The sequence below is a fragment of the Neoarius graeffei genome, chromosome 12, assembly GCF_027579695.1.
Source record: "Neoarius graeffei isolate fNeoGra1 chromosome 12, fNeoGra1.pri, whole genome shotgun sequence".
NCBI lineage: Eukaryota > Metazoa > Chordata > Actinopteri > Siluriformes > Ariidae > Neoarius > Neoarius graeffei.
Window position 1 is genome coordinate 59,167,318 of NC_083580.1, and position 25,176 is coordinate 59,192,493.

Sequence of the window (25,176 nt, forward strand, 5' to 3'; positions counted from 1 at the left end):
GCGACATCCCAGATCAGGACACATATACAGGTACTTCTAATTTATATATCTTAAATCACTTACGGTAGATCTTAACGTTGACCGTGGCCTCGGCTTCGTTGTCCCCGTCCTTGGCCACACACTTGTATATGCCGGCGTTGTCCACAGTAGCACTGTAGATGGTGAGCGTGGATGAGGTCTCATCATTACGGCTCACAATGATGTCCTGTCTATTTGGCAGCAGCTTCTCTCCACTGGGAGCAAACCAGTCGATGTCCTTCACATCACCAACCACTGGGACCACAGTGAAAGAAAGGAACCTCAATGAACTGTCAGCTGGCTATCTTTAAACCAATAGAAACTGCCAACCATTCTTCTTTAAAATCTGAATTTGTATTGCCAAGCTCTGCCTTTGTTAAAGAAAAAAAGAGAGCAAACCTCAGAGCTCAAGGACATGGTGGATATGTGGTCTACTTTCAAGATCTATCACAAGCTTTAATCACTATTGATGTGTGAGGGAAAGGTGCAGCACAATCAGCTACCTCAGGTGTTTCTTATTATAATTGAAACATTAGATCCAGCAGGTTTAGCAGGCAGGATCCCGGATGACTAATGACTAATGGCCCAGTGCCGGCCCACATGTACCACTTTCATATGGCCTACATAGCATCATGGAAAGATGGTAATGAAGTCTTCCAAATGTGGCAGGCAGAAATGATAAAATTCATCCTTGATTAGGTCTTATCTTAGGCAGGATATGGAGCAGAACATACAGTTGGGGCACTTTGGGTCCAAACTGGATCTCAATTAGAAATGATGGGTACATTTGGACCATTTTTTAGCACAGATATTACAACTGTCAGCCCATAATACACTTTGGCCTATTGCCAGAATTAACCTGTATGTATGAAGGGTCTGCTATCAGCATTCAGAATTGAGTTAAGATCATGAAATGTGCTCATGAGCTACATATGTAATACTGAAATTGTGCACGTTGGTATTCAGACCTGAGAATTAACCACAGATCGAAGAGCTTGCATAGCTTACACAAGGAGGACGTGTACACAGTGATGTGTATACGCTAAACTGATTCTAACTCGAGCATTCATCCCAGTGTCGAACAGTTTCCTGTAATCACAGTATTTCACCTTGACAAATTACATGTATTGGAGAATATTAAACATATCTAAATATTCTATCCACATTCACTGGATATGAGCAACCGCATGCTCTGATTGGCTACTCTACTACCAGGCTATCAGCTCATATTGCTGGGTTTCAGTCACGTGACTTTTCTCAGTGATTTTACCAGAAGTGAAATAGCTGGTGGTCTAAGCGGTTGCCGTAGTGCAAACAACTAGTGATAACTTATCAGACTATGCTCGTAATCTAGAAGCCACTGCTCGCTTTAGATATACTCAGAAGATTGCTGTGTGCAATGGAATCGACCCCTACAGTCTGGGAAAGAAGGATTTGTCATACGATCTCGAAAACTACCCTTCAGTTGAATTCCCCGACATCTCGAACTATCTGGTGTTGCAGACGTCCTTCTACACCACAAAACAGATGAAAGTGTGGAAGAGTATGGAGGCTTACAACTTTTTTGTATGTGGCTGGGTAAAGGACCTCGCTATCAAGTCGCTGCCGAATGAATCCTGTATTGTTTTTGCCCGTGTAAGTATGTTTTTTCTTTTTTTTAAGCTTTTCGTTCACGTCTTTACAATGAAGCGCAGCAAGTTGAAGTGTAAATAAACAGTTCGCTTGATTCTCACTTGTGTTTGCTTTTATCTCTCAGGTAAATCATTCACAAAGATCATCAGAAACCCCTTTAAAGACCTGGATCTTAGTTAAACAAGGCGGAGAAGTGATCACGGCGCATTGTAACTGTATGGCTGGGTAAGAATTTTGTCACGACCTTCATGCATATGGACTTTGTGAGGAGTAAACAGAGAAACAGCTGGGGACTTTAGTGCTTCGTGACTAAAAAAAGTATCGTAAAATAACGACACATAGCAAGAAAAGTACTTGGAAAACACTAAGGCCATAGCTGAGAGGGAAATACAAACCTTTCACCAAGTGATCACTGCAAACTTGAGCATGCTTCGATTTGACTCCCTTCGATTTCAGTGAGAGGTTCAAAAGCCACCTTTCTCAACGTCTTTTCGTGAAATCTTGTGTTCGTTCACCCTTTTTTATTAGTTCACGGGGAACCCTGAAGAAACTTTTATCAGTTTCATGGTTTGATCGATTCGAACAACCTAAAACAACGCAAGCGTAAGGCATTTTTCATGCGAGCAATGAACCTTCTCCGTACAAACGCTTTGTCAACTGAGCTTTGGTAGACCACCAGCTAAAGTTTTGAATAACTAATGAGGCGGATGTGACGTCACGTGAAACCCAAGAATACCATGAGTTGAGAAAAACAAAATGGCGGAGCGTGTTGCTGAACCAACCGAGGACAAAATAAAAACTCTACTCGAGAACAAAATCCCAAAAAGTACAAAAAAAAAGCAACAAAATATGGAATAAAAGTATTTGATGGTAAGAACATATCTTTTTTTTTTTTCAAGAATTATTATGATAGCATTTTTTCACAAATTGCTTCTGTCATTTCGCCGGTTTGTTTACATTCTAAGTGGAAATGATTTTGTTGGATGTTTTGTATAAAGTTTTTAGTTATCGAATTTGCTAAAAATAAAAATGCTCTCTTTCTCAAAATCCAGTGAATGTGGATAGAATAAAACAGTTATTCAACTCAATCTCATCATACATGGCTTATAGCCAACTCAGCGCTACGTGCCTCGTCAGCTATCAGCTCATGTACGACTCGATTTCAGAGAATAACTGTTAAATATAACATGTACATGTATGTTATAAATATGACAGAAAATAATTAATTCCTAGAAGCCTGAGAAGAGTGAAGTGTTTTTCACTCTTGCTTGATCTTTTCCCTACTTTTCAATTTGTTGATTTGCACACATGCACAAGTTTTTTTCTCTTGGCTTGCCTTTATGTTTCTCTATTTAGCTCCCCCTTTTTCTTCCTTTTTCATTCCTTTTCTAATTTCCTCTCCCTCTCGCAGTCCTTAAAATGTAAACTTTATATACTGCAAAGTTTTTTTTTTTTAAATGCTCCGTGTTTATTTGAAATCGTCTCATTTGCATGTCATTTATTTAGTTTAAAATAGATTTTTATTGAATTTTGCTTTGAGACTACATTGTATTGCAGTTGGGAGAAAAACATGATCTGCTTTATATATAGCACAACTCTGAATATTTAGAAGAACCCCAAGGCTCAGGTTTGTTTCAGTATAATGCTGACCTACCTTCACATAAAAAGAACTTGGATTCTCCGACGCTGATTTCGCCGTGTGGTGGTATGATCTCCACCTGCAAAGAGACTGCAAGAAAAGAGAACATGAGAGAAATACAGATCAACCAGACAGAGAAATTGGAAAGCAATAGGCCTTGACTGTCCACGTCACACTGATAACACCATGGCACATTCATTTGAAATAACTACAGAGACAATTTACACAAAATTACAAACAAATCCTGGCAGAAATCCATTCACCACCCAGTCGAGGTGGGTGAGCGTGCCAATTGATTAAGATGCCTTATTTGGAAGGAGGGACTTGTGGGAGGATGAGGAACACAAGGCCATGTTTTTAAGACCTACAAATAGAGATATGTCAACCACCTCCTTGCAATCTAAGCCCAGGTCTGTTTTTATTGACTGGTTGGAGTGAAAGGTCTCGGAGAGGCAGGGTGAGGAGTCAAGTAGTGTTGTAGTAATTTAGATTGATCTTGGTCTCAAGACCAGTCTCGGGACCTCTTTTTGAAGGTCTTGGTCTCATCTTGGAATCAACTGCATTTTTACTCTGGCTTGTCTTGGTGTTGGACATAGAGGACTCTGGTTTTTATTTCATGACCGGTCAAGACCACAACTGCAGTCAAAAAAGTCAAAGTCCTTCCCACGCCTTACAGTACCTGGTATTCCTAGGCAGTCTCCCACTCAAGTACTAACCAGGCTCAACCTGTATGTGGCACATCGGGCGGCGCCGATCTCCGTTTCCATAGCCCTCGGCCTCTCGCCTATTACATAGCTAGGGTTACAGTGGGGGGCTAGTCCTCTGGTAACCACGAGAGTTTAACTCCCCATGCACATCTGTATTGCAGCGTGCCTTGCCAGATGGCGGTAGGTACCATTTTTATGATGGTCTTTGGTATGACCCGACCGTGAATAGAACTCACGATCTCCCGATCGAGAGGCAGACACGCTACCACTAGGCCACTAGTCGGTCCACAACTGCAGGGGTTTCACTAAACTGCCTGTGTGTTGTCTGATTTCTTTGTTAACATCATTACCGTGATTGGATTTAACTTTCCTGCTTCAAATGCAACTAATAACATGACTCATTGCTAATTTTCAATATTTGTTACTGTTAATGGCTGTCACCGCTCCCCTTCACACTCCCTGGTCTGGTCTTGGTCTTGGTCTTGACTCAGTCTTGAGCTACCTTTGCCTTGGTCTTGACTTAGTCTCAACCCCTTTAAGTCTTGGCCTTGTCTCAATCTCGATACATTCTGGTCTCGGTCATGACTTGGTCTTGGTTTAGGTGGTCTTGACTACAGCACTAGAGCCAAAGGTACAGGGACGAAGCATTTGATGCGGTTAAATCAGCCTATAACCCTGGCAACCTTCAAGTGTTTTCAAGGGCACTTATTGGAAATGCTATCTGTCTGACATGTTCTTCAACTAAATACAACAATTAGGACAGAGCAACTTAAATGACTAAGCCTCGCAAAACTTATTTTCTACTCGCAATTACCCGGGAGCCCTGAGTCTTATTTATAGTTCACCATAAGCCTCCATTTTCTCCAGTTTAATCAAAGACACCTGTTTTTGTTTTTTTTTTATCTCCCACACTGTGCAGTTGGGAAGAGTAATACCATAAATCATAGCATATTAACGTTCTGAGATATAAGCTAATATTCTTCCTCTCCTTTCATCGACTTTAGCTGATGACATGAATGAACTCCAGTCTATCACAGAAAACCTTATGCCGTTTGATATTATTATTATTATTATTATTATTATTATTATTATTATTTTATTATTATTATTATGACATTTCTTCTTAGTTTTTCTGAGTTTTTTTTCCTGCATTGCTGAGTATATTACATTAAAATACATTACATATTGCTAAAAAAAAGTGAAAATAATTATTTCTGCCTCCCACCATGATCTGTTATTACTTTCAATCCACCCAGACAAACTACTGCATCATTAATCTGATGTATCTGGTGCATGCTTTGTCTTGTTGTGCTGTTTTAGAGTAAACACATGAACTGGTCAAATAACACAATGAAGAACAGGACATGGTATGCATTGGAATAAAGTGCCACAGGACGTTGCTATTACAGTAAAACAAGACCGTCAATGACGGCATAGCTCACTCCGGCTCCATCTAGTCCAGAAGGAATGATCTAAAGTGGGCCACCTTGTGCAGTTCTACTCTCAACCAGTCCAGCTCAAATATTTGCCAGAAAGAATCCAAAACAGTGAGGAATTAATGGAGAAGAAGCAATTTTTGTTGAACTGCTGATTAAGGCTTAATTAGTCGATAACTTCATTAATAATTGTAATGAAGAAAATCTGGGTAGAAGTTATATGCACCCTAGGTAACCCCTAACTTAATGCCAGAAAGAATCGAAATCAGTGAAGAATTGACGGAGAAGAAGGGATTTGTGTGGAAACTGCTTGTTAGGGCTTAATTACTCCATATCTTCGTTATTAATTGCAAATTTGCATAGAAGCTATATGCACCCCAGGCAGACCTACCTTCCTGCCAAAAAGAATAAAAATCAGTGAAGAACTGAGAGAGAAGAAGCGATTTTCGTGAAATGTGGACGCCGCCGGATGGACAGATGACGGACAACACACGATGACATAAGCTCATTGTCTGTCAGCCGGATGAGATAATAATACTCAGTGTAATGTTCTGCTGAAGTACCAACACTCAGCAAACAGCCAAGGAAACTAATCAATCATACAAACCATTGATTATTTTCCTAAGAATTGAGGGAGAAGAAGCGATTTGTGTGGAAACTGCTCGTCAGGGCTTAATTACTCCATATCTTCATTATTAATTACAATTATGCAAATTTGGGTAGAAGCTATATGCACCCCAGGCAGACCTACCTTCCTGCCAAAAAGAATAAAATTCAGTGAAGAACTGAGAGAGAAGAAGCGATTTTCGTGAAATGTGGATGAAGCTAGACGGACGATGGGCGACGGATGGATGACGGACATCACATGATGGCATAAGCTCATCGCCTGTCAGATGGATGAGCTAATAATGAACAATGGGGTAGTGTTATGACCTCCAGCATAAAGCAGCAGCGTTCCTCTTCCCAGCCTGAAGCTGAATGAACGAACGAACGAATGAATGAATGAATGAATGAATGAATGAATACAAAACACTATGAGCGACTTGAATAATCCTGTGGATGGCCATGTTGAGTGAGTTGTTTGGGAAAAGACTGAAATCTCTGAGGGACTTGCCACAGATTCAACTATTCAGCAATGCTTATCGCAGAGAGATAAGCATTTAAATGAATGTGCTTTAACTCAATGTGCTTTTCAGCACTGTCAAGTGGAATGCAGTCCATTCAGTCCAACACAGAGCTGATAAATGCTCCAGGTAGACCTGCTATAATAGCAGTGTCCGTAAAGCACTGAAAGGCCTCAGAGCTGTTTCCTGCTTCTACTCAGCCTGAGTTTAGATGTTCAGGAAACACCTTCAGCTTGAGATGTTAGTTGAACGAAGAAAACTGGGGAAAGAGCTCTCTAGGCGCAATATTTTTCACCAGGTGACACCGAGTCTTTTTCTTTTTAGCGCTTTAGCATATCTGTTGAGAATATGCTAGCTTATTTTTTCATCATTTCATTTTCAATACAGTGTCTTTGGAGGGCTGTGGGATGCCGTGTACACTTCCAAGCACTACAGCCAAGCGAAATTACACTTGTGGCTGAAATGAGAATGTTATGAATATAAACCACTTAAGGACGCACAGTACACAATACATCTATTAGATACATAATGTTCAGGCACCATTTGTAGATTTAAAGCAAAAAAAAAAAGGAGTTAAAGTAATAATAATAATAATCAAAGACAGTGTTGTGTATATTCACACGAACCAGGCATATCCATCACTTTCCTTATATGGTCATTGCTTCCTGTTTTTAATCGCCATGTTCAAGAAGGATGTACCATTTCCATTTTGAGTGAATGTTTACGTCTTTCTGAATTTCAGGGATGGGCATTTTAAGCAAAAATACTTAAATATTGGCTGGCTATAAGTGGTGTATTAGATACAGTGGGGCAAAAAAGTATTTAGTCAGTCACCAATTGTGCAAGTTCTCCCGCTTAAAAAGAAGAGAGAGGCCTGTAATTTTCATCATAGGTACACTTCAACTATGAGAGACAAAATGAGAAAAAAAAATCCAGAAAATCACATTGTCTGATTTTTAAAGAATTTATTTGCAAATTATGGTGGAAAATAAGTATTTGGTCAATAACAAAAGTTCCTCTCAATACTTTGTTATATACCCTCTGTTGGCAATGACAGAGGTCAAACGTTTTCTGTAAGTCTTCACAAGGTTTTCACACACTGTTGCTGGTATTTTGGCCCATTCCTCCATGCAGATCTCCTCTAGAGCAGTGATGTTTTGGGGCTGTCACTGGGCAACACGGACTTTCAACTCCCTCCAAAGATTTTCTATGGGGTTGAGATCTGGAAACTGGCTAGGCCACTCCAGGACCTTGAAATGCTTCTTACGAAGCCACTCCTTTGTTGCCCGGGCGGTGTGTTTGGGATCATTGTCATGCTAAAAGACCCAGCCACATTTCATCTTCAATGCCCTTGCTGATGGAAGGAGGTTTTCACTCAAAATCTCATGATACATGGCCCCATTCATTCTTTCCTTTACACGGATCAGTCGTCTTGGTCCTTTTGCGGAAAAACAGCCCCAAAGCATGATGTTTCCACCCCCATGCTTCACAGTAGGTATGGTGTTCTTTGGATGCAACTCAGCATTCTTTCTCCTCCAAACACGACAAGTTGAGTTTTTACCAAAAAGTTCTATTTTGGTTTCATCTGACCATATGACATTCTCCCAATCCTCTTCTGGATCATCCAAAGGCTCTCTAGCAAACTTCAGACGGGCCTGGACATGTACTGGCTTAAGCAGGGGGACACGTCTGGCACTGCAGGATTTGAGTCCCTGGCAGCATAGTGTGTTACTGATGGTAGCCTTTGTTACTTTGGTCCCAGCTCTCTGCAGGTCATTCACTAGGTCCCCCCGTGTGGTTCTGGGATTTTTGCTCACCGTTCTTGTGATCATTTTGACCCCATGGGGTGAGGTCTTGCGTGGAGCCCCAGATTGAGGGAGATTATCAGTGGTCTTGTATGTCTTCCATTTTCTAATAATTGCTCCCACAGTTGATTTCTTCACACCAAGCTGCTTACCTATTGCAGATTCAGTCTTCCCAGCCTGGTGCAGGTCTACAATTTTGTTTCTGGTGTCCTTTGACAGCTCTTTGGTCTTGGCCATAGTGGAGTTTGGAGTGTGACTGTTTGAGGTTGTGGACAGGTGTCTTTTATACTGATAACGAGTTCAAACAGGTGCCATTAATACAGGTAACGAGTGGAGGACAGAGGAGCCTCTTAAAGAAGTTGTTACAGGTCTGTGAGAGCCAGAAATCTTGCTTGTTTGTAGGTGACCAAATACTTATTTTACTGAGGAATTTACTAATTAATTCATTAAAAATTCTACAATGTGATTTCCTAGATTCTTTCCCCCGATTCTGTCTCTCATAGTTGAAGTGTACCTATGATGAAAATTACAGGCCTCTCTCATCTTTTTAAGTGGGAGAACTTGCACAATTGGTGGCTGACTAAATACTTTTTTGCCCCACTGTATATTCCATTCAGCTAGCATGATACTGAATGAGTTGAAGACGAGTTCAATATCATGCTAGCTGAATGGAATATATCTGATATACCATGAAAAAAAGCCAGCCAATATTATTATTATTATTATTATTATTATTATTATTATTATATATTCCTTTCGGGTGTTCAGCGCATCTTTCGCTTTCAAAATTCTCTCAAAATCTTCCATATTTAATGAAGCAAACCTGGTGGCCATGTTTGTTTACAAATTGTCACAGTCGCTCGCTAGTGCGGAAGTTTTACGTCTTCGACGTGTGACGTCATGTCTTGACAACCATGCAATATCATAAACCATATTCAACGCTCATTCTCCACTGGGTAGAGTGATGTAATACACAGAAGATAAGCAATATGCTAACAATATTGCATGCTATCAAACCAAATGAATGAAAGCCGCCAGGAGGGAATAGAACACGTTTTTATTCCATGGAAAAAGTGTCCTGGTATGTATAATAATTCCTGATATTCACTGTGTTTTTGTGAGATTCAACCATTTTTCGAAGATCTGTGGAGTCATGCTTGATCACATAAGTTTTTGTGAGATCCCAAGTCCCTGGAATCACCACGCTGAATTAATTTAGTATAAACGCCAAATGTGGGGTCCTACATCTTGACTGAATTGTCTGGTGTGTGCATTCTTAGGATTAACTTATTAAAACTCAGATAATTTTGTCATTATGTCTGTGGTCACCCACGTTTTATAAAATCAGTGAAGATTTGAAAGTCCTCTAGTATGCACGAAGCCTTACAGGCTACAGTACTTGTACCTTGTTTCATGGTTTTGGTTTCAACATCATAAATTTCTCAATGAAAGTTTCAGTCATACACTTGTCCTTTGATTTTGAATTTACCTGCATGTTCTTGGATCCTAATTACTCATTCCCCTTTAGCATATTTCACACTGTTTTGGGCTCTGACAGGTGTTGTTGTTTTTTTTTTTTTTTTTGCCGGTAGCCCAGGATTAAACATGCTGAACAACTACAAAAACTCAAAAGATCTTTGAACACCAAAACAGATGCTCTTTTTTGGTTTGTTTACTAGATGATGGAAAAACCAAGCCTGATTGCATTGGAAAAGGTGTTACTTATCAAAAAAAAAAAAAATTAACCAAGCACAAAGAACTACAGTAGTGCTTGAAAGTTTGTGAACCCTTTAGAATTTTCTATATTTCTCTATAAATATGACCTAAAACATCATCAGATTTTCACACAAGTCCTAAAAGTAGATAAAGAGAACCCAGTTAAACAAATGAGACAAAAATATTATACTTGGTCATTTATTTATTGAGGAAAATGATCCAGTATTCCATATCTGTGAATGGCAAAAGTATGTGAACCTTTGCTTTCAGTATCTGGTGTGACCCCCTTGTGCAGCAATAACTGCAACTAAACATTTCTGGTAACTGTTGATCAGTCCTGCACACCGGCTTGGAGGAATTTTAGCCCGTTCCTCCGTACAGAACAGCTTCAACTCTGGGATGTTGGTGGGTTTCCTCACATGAACTGCTCGCTTCAGGTCCTTCCACAACATTTCGATTGGATTAAGGTCAGGACTTTGACTTGGCCATTCCAAAACATGAACTTTATTCTTCTTTAACCATTCCTTGGTAGAACGACTTGTGTGCTTAGGGTCGTTGTCTTGCTGCATGACCCACCTTCTCTTGAGATTCAGTTCATGGACAGATGTCCTGAAATTTTCCTTTAGAGTTCGCTGATATAATTCAGAATTCATTGTTCCATCAATAATGGCAAGCCGTCTTGGCCCAGATGCAGCAAAACATCCCAAACCATGATACTACCACCACCATGTTTCACAGATGGGATAAGGTTCTTATGCCGGAATGCAGCGTTTTCCTTTCTCCATACATAATGCTTCTCATTTAAACCAAGACGTTCTATTTTGGTCTCATCCGTCCACAAAACATTTTTCCAATAGCCTTCTGGCTTGTCCACGTGATCTTTAGCAAACTGCAGGCCAGCAGCAATGTTATTTTTGGAGAGCAGTGGCTTTCTCCTTGCGACCCTGCCATGCACACCATTATCGTTCAGTGTCCTCCTGATGGTGGATTCATGAACATTAACATTAGCCAATGTGAGAGAGGCCTTCAGTTGCTTAGAAGTTACCCTGGGGTCCTTTGTGACCTTGCCGACTATTGCACACCTTGCTCTTGGAGTGATCTTTGTCGGTCGACCACTCCTGGGGTGGGTAACAATGGTCTTGAATTTCCTCCATTTGTACACAATCTGTCTGACTGTGGATTGGTAGAGTCCAAACTCTTTAGAGATGGTTTTGTAACCTTTTCCAGCCTGATGAGCATCAACAAGGCTTTTTCTGAGGTCCTCAGAAATCTCCTTTGTTTGTGCCATGATACACTTCCACAAACATGTGTTGTGAAGATCAGACTTTGATAGATCCCTGTTCTTTAAATAAAACAGGGTGCCCACTCACACCTGATTGTCATCCCATTGATTGAAAACACCTGACTCTAATTTCACCTTCAAATCAACTGCTAATCCTAGAGGTTCACATACTTTTGCCACTCACAGATATGTAATATTGGATCATTTTCCTCAATAAATAAATGACCAAGTATAATATTTTTGTCTCATTTGTTTAACTGGGTTCTCTTTATCTACTTTTAGGACTTGTGTAAAAATCTGATGATGTTTTAGGTCATATTTATTTAGAAATATAGAAAATTCTAAAGGGTTCACAAACTTTCAAGCACCACTGTATGTCATTACTGTCGCACAATTAAAATGTGCCAGATCAGTGGACTGGTGGGTTTTCAAAATAATAAATACACACATGTATTTTTGTGATAAATACATATTATACTGAGCATATTTCCCACATTAATAAATACAAAGTGCTTTGTATCTGCTGCATCTTTCAGTTCTTTTAAATCAAGACTGAATACTTTCTTCTTTGCCACTGCCTTTTATTAAATCAAATTTGAGGCTTTTGATTTGATTTTTTGATTTTTTTTTAAATTTGATTTTTTGATTTCTTTCAGTGTGACCACAATGCATGATGGTATATATAGCTTGATTAGTGACCATCTGTTGTACACTACTTTTGGTGATGCATTGTGGGATACTCTGGGTGCACTATATAGGTAGTAATAATTCTCACTATACATTCGAACAGCACTACAAAATGGCATCCTCGCTATATAGTCCACTATATAGTGAGTAGGGAGTGATTTCGAACACAGGGTGTCAGTCTAAATTTGCTCGCTAAAAAGACTTTGCTAGCTAAGTATTTTTTTTTCCTTTGACAGTTCAAAACAAATGCTATGTTTTGAACAAGTTGTTAAATAGCTAAAACAGTCAATTGAATTTGTAATTAGCTATCCCAGCTGTCAAAATGTCCGCCATGCTCCTGCAATTCTCTAGAATTCTTAGAAAGGTAGAGTATGATAGCGTCATGCTGTATCGGTGGTGGCACGGTGGTGTAGTGGTTAGCACGGTTGCTTCACAGCAAGAAGGTTCCGGGTTCTAACCCAGTGGCCGGCGAGGGCCTTTCTGTGTGGAGTTTGCATGTTTTCCCTGTGTCTGCGTGGGTTTCCTCCGGGTGCTCTGGTTTCCCCCACAGTCCAAAGACATGCAGTTAGGTTGACGTGGGGCGGCCTTGGGCTGAGGTGCCCTTGAGCAAGGTACCTGACCCCTGACTGCTCCCCGGGCGCTCTGGGCTGCCCACTGCTCTGTGTGTGCGCGCGTGTTCACTGCTTCAGATGGGTTAAATGCAGAGGATGAAGTTCACTGTGCTTGAAGTGTGCATGTGACAAATAAAGGTTTCTTCTTCAACCTGAGCCTCATTATTCCTAATATTGTCCATTTCATGTCCTTTTATTAACTTAAAAAAAATGACTCCAGCTTTAATGGAAAGAAGAAAAGTAAACATGTGCGTTTGAAGTCAGTGGTAAACTCACTGCATACTGACCAAGACCTGAAAATGCTCCCCCCCTGGATGATTCCACTCCTCACCTAATTCGATGCCACTTGATTTTACACCACATTACCCTGCTGTAATAACTCTGTCTGAGATGCCACTGTGACTGTCAGAATTCATTTCGGAGCTCTGATCAGTGGTCAGTGAAATGTAGGCATCAGCTCTGGACAGGCAAGAACAAGCCAGAAGAATTTTTTAGCACTGGTTATTAAATGCATTGACACATCCAGAGAGATGTCATAAACAAAGAATGGCTTGAATGTGTTTTCAACAAACTGCTTGTTTAATCATTTTAACCTGATAAGTGAATGCAGGAGCGGCGTGCACTGACACTGGAACTGCTGTAAAATTTCTAATGCAGTCTTTCTTACAAAGCTAAGCGATTGGATCTCAACACTTACATACTGTTGACACAGCGAAAGTAAGACTGCCCTTCCTGACAGCCAAATAAACCCAAGGAAATACGAAAGGATGGTAAATCGATAAGCCTAATTGCAAAATAAATCCAAAGCTCCACGGCCTTCATGACGGCAGCAGCACCTCCAGTACCATCCTCTAGTGTGCATAAACCTTTTCCATTTTTGTTTTTATTCCTAAATAACAAATAAGTATGGCGGGGTAAAAATCCAGCTGATGAAGTAGAAAGACTCTCTCTCTTGTGTGTGTGTGTATATATATATATATATATATATATATATATATATATATATATATATATATATATATATATATATATATACACAGTGGTGCTTGAAAGTTGTGAACCCTTTAGAATTTTCTATATTTCTGCATAAATATGACCTAAAACATCATCACATTTTCACACAAGTCCTAAAAGTAGATCAAGAGAACCCAGTTAAACAAATGAGACAAAAATATTATACTTGGTCATTTATTTATTGATGAAAATGATCCAATATTACATATCTGTGAGTGACAAAAGTATGTGAACCTCTAGGATTAGCAGTTAATTTGAAGGTGAAATTAGAGTCAGGTGTTTTCAATCAATGGGATGACAATCAGGTGTGAGTGGGCACCCTGTTTTATTTAAAGAACAGGGATCTATCAAAGTCTGATCTTCACAACACATGTTTGTGGAAGTGTATCATGGCACGAACAAAGGAGATTTCTGAGGACCTCAGAAAAAGTGTTGTTGATGCTCATCAGGCTGGAAAAGGTTACAAAATCATCTCTAAAGAGTTTGGACTCCACCAATCCACAGTCAGACAGATTGTGTACAAATGGAGGAAATTCAAGACCATTGTTACCCTCCCCAGGAGTGGTCGACCAACAAAGATCACTCCAAGAGCAAGATGCGCAATAGTCGGCGAGGTCACAAAGGACTCCAGGGTAACTTCTCAGCAACTGAAGGCCTCTCTCACATTGGCCAATGTTAATGTTCATGAGTCCACCATCAGGAGAACACTAAACAACAATGGTGTGCATGGCAGGGTTGCAAGGAGAAAGCCACTGCTCTCCAAAAAGAACATTGCTGCTCATCTGCAGTTTGCTAAAGATCACGTGGACAAGCCAGAAGGCTACTAGAAAAATGTTTTGTGGACGGATGAGACCAAAACAGAACTTTTTGGTTTAAATGAGAAGCGTTATGTTTGGAGAAAGGAAAGCGCTGCATTCCAGCATAAGAACCTTATCCCATCTGTGAAACATGGTGGTGGTAGTATCATGGTTTGGGCCTGTTTTGCTGCATCTGGGCCAGGACGACTTGCCATCATTGATGGAACAATGAATTCTGAATTATACCAGTGAATTCTAAAGGAAAATGTCAGGACATCTGTCCATGAACTGAATCTCAAGAGAAAGTGGGTCATGCAGCAAGACAACGACCCTAAGCGCACAAGTCGTTCTACCAAAGAATGGTTAAAGAAGAATAAAGTTCATGTTTTGGAATGGCCAAGTCAAAGTCCTGACCTTAATCCAATCGAAATGTTGTGGAAGGACCTGAAGCGAGCAGTTCATGTGAGGAAACCCACCAACATCCCAGAGTTGAAGCTGTTCTGTACGGAGGAATGGGCTAAAATTCCTCCAAGCCGGTGTGCAGGACTGATCAACAGTTACCGGAAACGTTTAGTTGCAGTTATTGCTGCACAAGGGGGTCACACCAGATACTGAAAGCAAAGGTTCACATACTTTTGCCACTAACAGATATGTAATGTTGGATCATTTTCCTCAATAAATAAATGACCAAGTATAATATTTTTGTCTCATTTGTTTAACTGGGTTCTCTTTATCTACTTTTAGGACTTGTGTGAAAATCTGATGATGTTTTAGGTCATATTTATGCAGAAATATAGAAAATTCTAAAGGGTTCACAAACTTTCAAGCACCACTGTAGCTGCGTGTGTGTGCGTGCATATGTTCACTGCTTCAGATGGGTTAAATGCAGAGGACAAATTTTGCTGTGCTTGAGTGTGCATATGACAAATAAAGGCTTCTTCTTCATCTATTAATTAATTAATTAATTAATTAATTAAATCTTTAGTAACCAATGTATGTGGTAAATCCAGAGGCAGGAATACACCTTGGATGAGATGCCAGTCCATGGCAGGACACCACATACATACACACACAGCTGTGAGGCACCAAGGCTCCCTGCTGTGCCGTCTACAGCAGGCATTAGAATGTAAAAATTTGTCCCAGTAAATGCTTTTCATTGACAAATTGAGGCTCAATAGTTTATGTAATATCTCCAGTTTTATGGGAAAAATACATCTCCTCTCTCTCTCTCTCTCTCTCTCTCTCTCTTTCTCAAAGAACTCAGAAGCCCCAAATACAGCGACAAAATTGTGAAACCAGTGTGATATTGTACTGTAGAATTTCATTCATATTAACCTATAACTCTGCTGAATGAGCCAGGATTCAGTGTGATATCTATACGCAAAACCTCCCCAAGAAATGAACACAAGTGACGTACAAAACCAGAAGAGCTGCTGGTAATCAGAGGGTCATGTAGAGAGCTGTACGCATGCCATTGAATTTCACTGTAAACTCAGGGCAGAATTCAATCTTTTATCATTCTGAGGTGGGAATAAAGAAAAGGTACTTTGAAATGCGACACCAGGCAGGTCGCGATGGAAGGATATAAGTTTGAGTGCAATGCCATGTCATATTTTATGTTTTGTTTCATTTTTTTTCTCAACAGATTTAGGACTCAAACACACACCAGTTCACAGAAACACTCATCACAGGCTCTACCTCAATGAACAGAGTTTAGATAAACATGTTTTTTTGTGACAGCCAAAAATAAATTAATAGATAAAAAAATAATAATAACATGAAGAAAAAGGTGCTGTTGAGTATTAAATTAGTGTGATCAAATTTGCATATTTGTATTTCAAATAATTGAAAATATGCACTTCATTAATATCACGTAATCCACCAGAAGGTGTAAATTGTGTCACTTTATTAAACACGGGAAGTCACAAGAAAGAAATCAAAATTGAGTTACCATTTTAAATACCTCTGATTTGTTTTTATTTATTAAAACACACGTTTCCTTGTTGATGATCCAAAATTAATGAATATTTTTCATTCCCGAAATCCATGTAAAGGTTTGAAATGGCAGCTAATGAAACAGTGTGGATGAGTGGAAGGAAAGAGCAGCAACAACAATAAAAAAAGGCATAAAATTCTGAATACTCAATTATCTAACACTTTACAGCAATTTAGCAGAAAAAATACAGTAAGAAGATCTCTGAGACAACAACAACAACTAGAAGGGCACTCGGTAGAGTCCATACCTCCGCCAAGCCACATGTTATCAACATCAAAATCAAATCACTTGACCCTCGGATAATACTAAAGCTGTCCACCACATTTCGTCCAAATTTGTTCACTACTTTTTGAGTTATGTTATGAAGAGACAAAAAAAAAAAAAATCCTGGCTCAGCAAACATATCTGGATTTGCATCAAAATCTAATCAATTGTTCCTTGGCCTACCTTTCCTCAAAATTTCATCACAATCCGTTCACTACTTTTTGAATTACATTGGGAACAAACAAACAAACGGAGGCAAAAACCTAACCTCCGCCAACAAAGTTGTTGGACATAGTAATAATAATAATAATCTCATTATCTCTAGCCGCTTTATCCTGTTCTACAGGGTCGCAGGCAAGCTGGAGCCTATCCCAGCTGACTACGGGCAAAAGGCGGGGTACACCCTGGACATCACAGGGCTGACACATAGACACAGACAACCATTCACACTCACAGTCAATTTAGAGTCACCAGTTAACCTAACCTGCATGTCTTTGGACTGTGGGGGAAACCGGAGCACCCGGACACAATGTGCAAACTCCACACAGAAAGGCCCTCGCCGGCCACGGGGCTCGAACCCGGACCTTCTTGCTGTGAGGCGACAGCACTAACCACTACACCACCGTGCCACCCCTGCTTCAAAAATTAAAAAAAAAAAATCAGTATAAGGTTTCGCTTTTTATCATCCACTTCATATTATTTGGCATTACCAAATGTTAGAGGATCATTTTAGATTTTTTTTTTAACTGAGCACAATGGCACCACTAGAGAAACACGCAGGATATTATGAAGGGCTGAGTCTAACAAGCCCAGCGCTCTAGAGTTACAGTACACAGCCAATCAGCGAAAGCCATGCCAGATGATGAACCAGAGTGACACGCCCCCTACATTTGCACTTAATTTGTGGTTTCATCTTTCAGCCCATTTCAGGGACACTTCTGTTATACAGCATCAGCAGGAGTGTTACGGACTCAGTCGCAGTTGCACATTTAATGGGCATAAAACGTGTTTGGAGGAGAACCTAAAAGTTGATAGATTGAGTACAGATTGTCGAATCAAAGTACAAATTATACCAAAGTACAGATGATAGAATCATAAGTTTAGTGGGTTTTTTTTTTTTTTTTGGTTGAAGCAAGTGTTAGAGCATTTCTATTAAGTGTGTTTGCAAAGACTACATGAAGCCATTCGAGCAGTACAGGCTTGAAACTGTCAAAAATTATAGACAACTGATGCAGCTCCTAATTTACTTTGTGTGTGTGTAACTTACAATGATGATTATTATTATTATTAGCTCAGCCAGCTGACAGGTGATGACCTTATGCCATCATGTGTTGTCCGTCCTCCGTCCGGCATCATCCACATTCCACGAAAATCGCTTCTTGTCTCTCAATTCTTCACCGGTTTGTATTCTTTTTGGCAGGAAGGTAGATCTGCCTGGGGTGCATATAGCTTCTGCCCAGATTTGAATAATTGCAATTAATAATGAAGCTATGGAGTAATTAAGCCCTAACGAGCAGTTTTCACACAAATTGCTTCTTCTCTCTCAATTCTTCACTGATTTTGATTCTCTCTCTCATGAACGTAGGGGAACCTAGGGTGCATATAACTTCTACCCAGATTTGCTTAATTACAATTATTAATGAAGTTATGGACTAATTAAGCCTTAATGAGCAGTTCAACAAAAATCGCTTCTTCTCGGTCAATTCCGCGTCGTTTTGGATTCTTTCTGGCAAATAGGTCGGTATTCCTAGGGTGTATAGCATCTGTATATAGCTTGTATATAGTGTATATAGCTTGCAACATTTATTGCGCAAGATGGCCCACTTTAGATCATTCCTTCTGGACGAGACGGGGCTGGAGTGAGGTACGCCGTCATTGACGGTCCTTATTATTATTATTATTATTATTATTATTATTATGACTAGTAGGAGGAGTAATAGTAGTATTTGGATGATGATGATACTACTACTACTAATCATAATCATAATAATAATAACTGGCGAGCTACTGAAAGATTTTAGTCCTCCCATCTAATAGCACCACCAACCACCACTGATTACTATTACTCCTGATTACTATTACTAAAAAAATCTTCTTTTTGTCATAACAGAAATAGTAATTTCTGTTGTTTTTCTTTTCTGTGTCTCTTATCTGTTATGTCTTCTTTTGGTTGAATTGTTTGTCTTTGTTTTATCGTTTGGTACTGCCTTTACTCTGGAAAGCGTCCTAGGTGTGGTGAAAGGCGCTCTATAAATCAAACTTGTTGTTGTTGTTGTTGTTGATTACTATTACTACTGATTACTATTACAGCTGATTACTATTGCTACTATGAATCATTATCATCATCATCATCAATCACTTGTCGAGCATTTTTCGTTTGATGAAACCCCCCCCCAGCAGATTTACACCCATTGAATTAAATCTAATTACTGTAGGACAGACCTCTAATGACACAATTATAATCTCAAGTTTAGAAATGTGTGTTATATACATTAGAAGTGTACGGTACGTGTTTTTTTTCCTCATTCAAATATGATGAACATTCCATTTGCAGTTGCACAGTGAAATTTGTTCTGACAAAAAACCAAAACAAACAAACAAGCAAACAAATAAAACAACAGCAACAAAATGCACAGAATCCCGGCCTATCCAAAATTAATACATCTGCTTCACTTCATAATCTCACAGCCTGATTGTTCGTAGCAGATATTTCATAATGATATATAGCCCAGCTGCTTTAAGACAGTGTTTCAGTTCAATGTAACTGCATTACAATCTTGCTCGTTTTTCTTATTAAAGAAGGGTAATTCAATTGAAACAGCTGCTTGAAGACAAGATAAATGCAACATTTCTCGTACACGACTGTCTGGAACCACAAGCGAGATTCTGTTCTATTTACTTACTTATTTATTTAAATTGTTGTTACACAAATGACCCATTGCCTGATTCATAAGTTGAACCAGTAGAGTGAAAAAAAAAAACAGAAAAAAAAAATCTTTCCACTCTGGAGTTAAAGATTCAACTTCACTGCCTTTCCTCAGGCTGTTATTTACAGCAATTCTCTGAAGGACGTAGCAGATTGAAGCGGCTGCTTCTCGTGTGGCGTGTGAGGCGCTAACTTTTCAACATATCAGTCATTAGTGTGCTTTTTCTCTCTGCGTGCGCCCGTACGCTCCTCTGATTAACTACACAAGAGAGTAATTGCTGTTATTCCAACTTTTATGCACGGCATAAAACAAGTATGTGTGCCTAATTTGAGGTTGGCGCTAAATGAGATGTTACAGTACAACGCTGTGTAAAGCAGCTGTTTCAGTTTAATACTCCAGCCGTGCATCATAGCCACGTAGCCAGAACAAGACAGCGTGCATCTGCAGGGTTATGCATCATCTCGAAAAAAGCAAAGAAACTGAAAGTGCCAGGCAGTAGTGCAAACTTATCCTGGAACTTGTACTGGTGAGCAACATCAATAATACAGCAGGCATTCCACATAGATGATTAAAAAAAAAAAAAAAAGGGTGATTGATGATAGGGTGACATTGTCGACGAGGAGTCTTTTAACATTTATCGAAGGAATCTCCAGTGTCAGCACTTTGTAACAGTCCAAGGTCAAGTTTTCCATCATTGGAGGGTCTTCAGAATGGAGGACTTAATGCTTTGCAGTTTCTCGGTAACAGTGCAAGCTGTTATGTTGTTTCAAGGATGTTCCACAACATTAAATGTGAACGTTAAATTAATAATAATATAAAAAAAGCTTCACATTGTGTTTCACAGCAGCTCAGTATGAAATGTGCATTTTTCATGAATGTGAGCTACAGTGCTCCAGTCCTAGGAAAGCCTAGTTTTATATATCATGAAGATATTTCTGTCTCCTCTACTGACCATAACAACCCATCCTATGTCACCCCTCTGCTTGCCGACCTGCACTGGCTACCTGTCGTAGCTCGCATCAAATTCAAGACATTGGTGCTAGCTTACCAAGCTCTCAAGGGGTTAGGGCCAGCATACCTCCAGAGTCTGATCCGCCCTTACACACCAGCCAGATCCCTATGCTCCAGTATTACTGGTCGCCTGGCCCTTCCTCGTTTCTGCTCCTGCCCAGCCCGCTCAAGACTGCTGTCTGCCCTGGTTCCCTGTTGGTTTAATGACCTTCCCATTGAGGTCAGAACTGCTGACTCCCTGACCACCTTCAAGCGCAGACTGAAGACTCACCTCTTCAGGCTGCACCTCTCCCCTTCTTCCCTGCCCACTGTGTAACTGCGTTTTGGTCTAGACCAACCCAGACTGTGTACGTTCTAGCCTGGGGTTAGCCGTTTTGAGTTCTCTATTTAGTTGTACTTTATATGGTTGGATTGTTGCCTTGGCAGTTTCAGTACTGGCACTTCAACAACATATTACACTTGGTATTGCTGTCACTTGTTCAGTTGGCACTCGAACTTTCTTGTCTAGAAGTTCAGCACTTCATGTACCTGACTTTTGCACTTGCTGTACGTCGCTCTGGATAAGAGCATCTGCTAAATGTCATGTAAATGTAATGTAATGTAATGTAATGTAATTTAACATAATGTATTCACAAAACTTGAAACAGAAAGTAACATGACAAGTTGAAACAATCACTTTACTCAGCATGCAGCACCGAGTTTGGATAGCTCCCACAACATGTATTCGGTTCAAGCGAACCCAACACCACCATTTGTAAGAGGACCAGGGATCAGTTCTCTGTCCTGCTCCCAGCCTCTAGGCAACAATTGGTACCAAATTCTTGGCAAAAATGCAAGCGTGAAAATGACCTGATTCTCATTCTTGAGCCAAAAAAAAAAAAAGTCTGCATTTCTTGTACTCATATGCAAAACCAATATATTGGGACAAATCAACATGACATACTCATATCAGGTCTAAAAATGAACAGTGATTGAGGGTTTTAGGCCAAACTGATTCTAATCAATGCTCATATTCAGACTCTGGTGTGTATAGGGGTTGGGACACCAGTAATCCTCTTCGACCGAGCGAAAAAAATATGCTGAGCATGTGCCATCAGTGTCGGAAAAAGGTAAAGAGCAACTATGATAGCATTCTTAGAATGCAATCTTTGACAAAGAAATCTTGATTAATTTCTATTTCGATGCTGAATCCAATTACAAACCAACAAAAAGTGCAATATAAAAAAAAAAGCACAGACGCTTTAGAATATAAATCCGCAAGGTTAGAAGGCCACCTCACAACACATTGAGCAGACAATGGAGTAGCTTCTGAGCACCATTTCCAGAGACGATGAGGCGGAGAGACGAAGGATGAACGTAATTTGCCGTACACACACACTCATCACTGGTCATAATTACATTCTCAGGGAGGACATGTTGCCTCGGTGGTGGACCACGGTGCATTGCTGCCAACAATGTGGTTTTGTTTTCGTTTTACCCCATTTAAAAAGAAGACAGCCGACAATAAGGAAGGACAATGCGCTGTTCAGGTCAATTACGAACGGGGCCATAACTCTGTGTACTACACTTACACACTAGACTGCTTTCAGAGGACCTTATCCCTGACTAATTGTGTCGAAGGAGAGGACGGAGAAATAAAGTGAACCAGGGACAGTCTCTTTGAGTTCACAGGAATGGAGAATTGCTGCCTGAGAAATAGAGGTATATCAATGAGAAGGATAGACAGATGGGAAATAATGTCCATTCAAGAGACATAATGACATTAACAGTGCTCTGACATGAAGCTAATTGCTTAAGATGAGGTATATCAGGTGAAAATTCAAATTCAGTCCAAATTGCTTGGAACTGCACGCATGCCCCTTTTCCACCAAAGCAGTTCCAGGGCTGGTTCGGGGCCAGTGCTTAGTTTGGAACCGGGCTTTCTGTTTCCACTGACAAAGAACTGGCTCTGGGTCCAGAAAAAAACGGTTCCAGGCTAGCATCAACTCTCTGCTGGGCCAGAGGAAAGAACCGCTTACATCAGCGGGGGGGGGGGGGGGGGGGGGGGGCAGAGTTGTTAAGACCAACAACAATAACAAGACCGCGAAAGATCGCCATTTTTAAGCGACGAGAAGCAGCAGCTGTACAAACGCAAAGTCATCCATTATTATTATTATTGTTGCCGCTGCTGCTTCTTCCGTGCTGTTTTTGCTTCGATATTCGCGCCAAGGTTTATGCAAACATAGCGCCGTAACTGACGTATACAACGACGTAATGACGTGGCTTCCCTTAGCACCGCGAGCTATGGAAAAGCAAACTGGTTCTCAGCTGGCTCGCAAGTTGAACGAGTTGTGAACCAGCACCAGCACTGGCCCCAAACCAGCCCTGGAACTGATTTGGTGGAAAAGGGGTATCACTGAATTCAGAACTGACTGCAGAACAACATACTTTGTGCAGAATTAAAATATTTATCCGTTCTTGAGATATTATAAATAAATAAAAAAAAAGGCTTAATTTTTTAGAAAACTGCTGTAATATTCTGTATGAGGATAACATGGTCCAAACTGGGCCTCATTAACCAATGAGATCAAATGTTTTTTTCTTAATAACTTTTTTTATTTTTCAAGATATTTACATAGAAATTGGCAGGCACATAGAAGGTTGTACACTGAATACAAAATTTGAAACATTTGTAAAAACAAATTATGCAAATTAGTATTTAACTAGCATTCATTATGCTAATTAGGTAAACCATTAAATCGGTACACTCTCTTCTTCAAAGTTTCACCAAATGGCTTAATTTGTGCAATATAAAAGTGATCTTAACTCTCATTTATACATCACAAAGAAGGAGAAATCAATGTTAATTATAAAATATGCATAAATAAGCACTGAATGCCCTTCACATCTACCATTCTGTATTAAAAAAAAAGTAATAGAAGATTATTTCTAATCCCCTCTTTGTGCTCTGTAGGGCTTTGTATTTCTCAAAAGTCAGGCCTACTAGTGTTTATATGAAAGAATATAAATGATTATTTCAATTAATATTCACAGCTTTCAAGGCGAACCTCGGAAAAACTGTGTGATCCACATCCAATAAACAATTCCCATTGATTGAATTGAAATCGACACTCGCGTTTCAGACTTTATATTAAAATATCATTCCGACCACTAAGATCTCAATATTTTGCATCGAAACAACTACAGTTAGATTTTAAAATAGTTATTTAATTACATGAATCAGTTTGATTTAAAAAAAATAAGTAGGTAAAGCTATGAAAACTCACTTCAAAGTTTCCCGTTAATCATAACATCAAAACTAGCTGATGGAAAATTTTGCTGAATACTTCATCAGAAACAGTGAGAGTGAGAGAACATCCCTATAAAAGTTATCTGATTGATATTCACGAGTAACCCAGTCGGAAACTGATCAGGAGGGAGAGAGAGAGAGAGAGAGAGCCTGAGCGCTTTCCCGTGACTCAAAAAAGCACCGGCAGTTTCCTGACGTCCCGAGAGCAGAGAGTGAACTCTGTTGTACCAACTTCAACCTGCCGTTACTCCCAAAGTACTGAACAGATCTTAACGAGATACATTTCTTTGGAAAGCAGAAATTATAAGCTTTTTAATGATAGTATTCACGATAGAAAATATTCAAGAGTTAAGCAATGACAGATTTGGAAACTTAGATAATCGTCTGCATGCATAATTTTCACAGCACGGCCAGCGAGCGTCTGATATGCCTATTAAGATGCTTTGGTCTGCTTTGAAAAGTTCTTAAGTGTTGACGAGAGAGGGAGGGTGGGCGGCTTATTTGCAATAAACACTGAAAGCCACCAGGCTAATGTGATTAGAGACGGCGAGAAATGAAAATTTTTGTAAATCCAGACAAACACACATAAATATCAAAGTGGACAGAAAAAATGGTTTTGTTGATATTGAAAAAAAAAGTGTAATCCAAAAGAAGAAAAAAAAATACTGTTGGGAGAGTTCACTGGGGACACCGATGTGGCCAGTATTTAATTCAGGGAGGGATCTTTAACAGCACAGACTTCACCTTTGCTTTCCGACCTCCTGTACAGTGGCACATTTCAAAGCCAGGACTAAAGACTAAAGAGCCGTGGAGCAAAAGCTAAGCCTTACGAGTTTTAGTTCAAACGCTGCTCTCATTGGATGGAGACTTTCTGCCACTTTGGAGCCATACAGAGATAAAGAGGCTGGACGCATGGTTATAGATGTCTAATGCTGAGAGTGACACTGCTGCAGTGAACAGAAGGGCACAGGACATTGGGCTTTGAGGCTTCTAAGTGAACTCCTGCTGTTTAAATATGACACGTCAGTCTGTTCCAGGCCATGCCAAGCGCTCATCATTTCTCACAAGCTGGGCACCAATGGACCAAAGAAATTATTTGGCATCAACGTTGGCACGGACTCATGCCATTTTCAGAACATAAAATATGAAACAGAATATAAAACCACCGTGATAATAATTAATAGTGGCTTTTTTCACTTCAGCTCAATCTGAAAATGTGAT

General features: G+C 39.8%; 1 protein-coding gene across 4 annotated transcripts in view; it reads right to left on the bottom strand.

Moving 5' to 3' along the window:
* ncam1a (neural cell adhesion molecule 1a) overlaps nt 1-25,176 on the bottom strand; it is a 780,402-nt gene that overhangs the window by 214,231 nt on the left and 540,995 nt on the right. For all 4 annotated transcript variants that reach the window (XM_060936138.1, XM_060936137.1, XM_060936141.1 and 1 more), the window contains exons 2-3: nt 3,305-3,379; nt 64-273 (exon numbers count right to left, since the gene is read on the bottom strand). In XM_060936138.1, the coding sequence (XP_060792121.1) occupies nt 64-273; nt 3,305-3,379 (285 nt within the window). The remainder of the gene's footprint in view (nt 1-63; nt 274-3,304; nt 3,380-25,176) is intronic.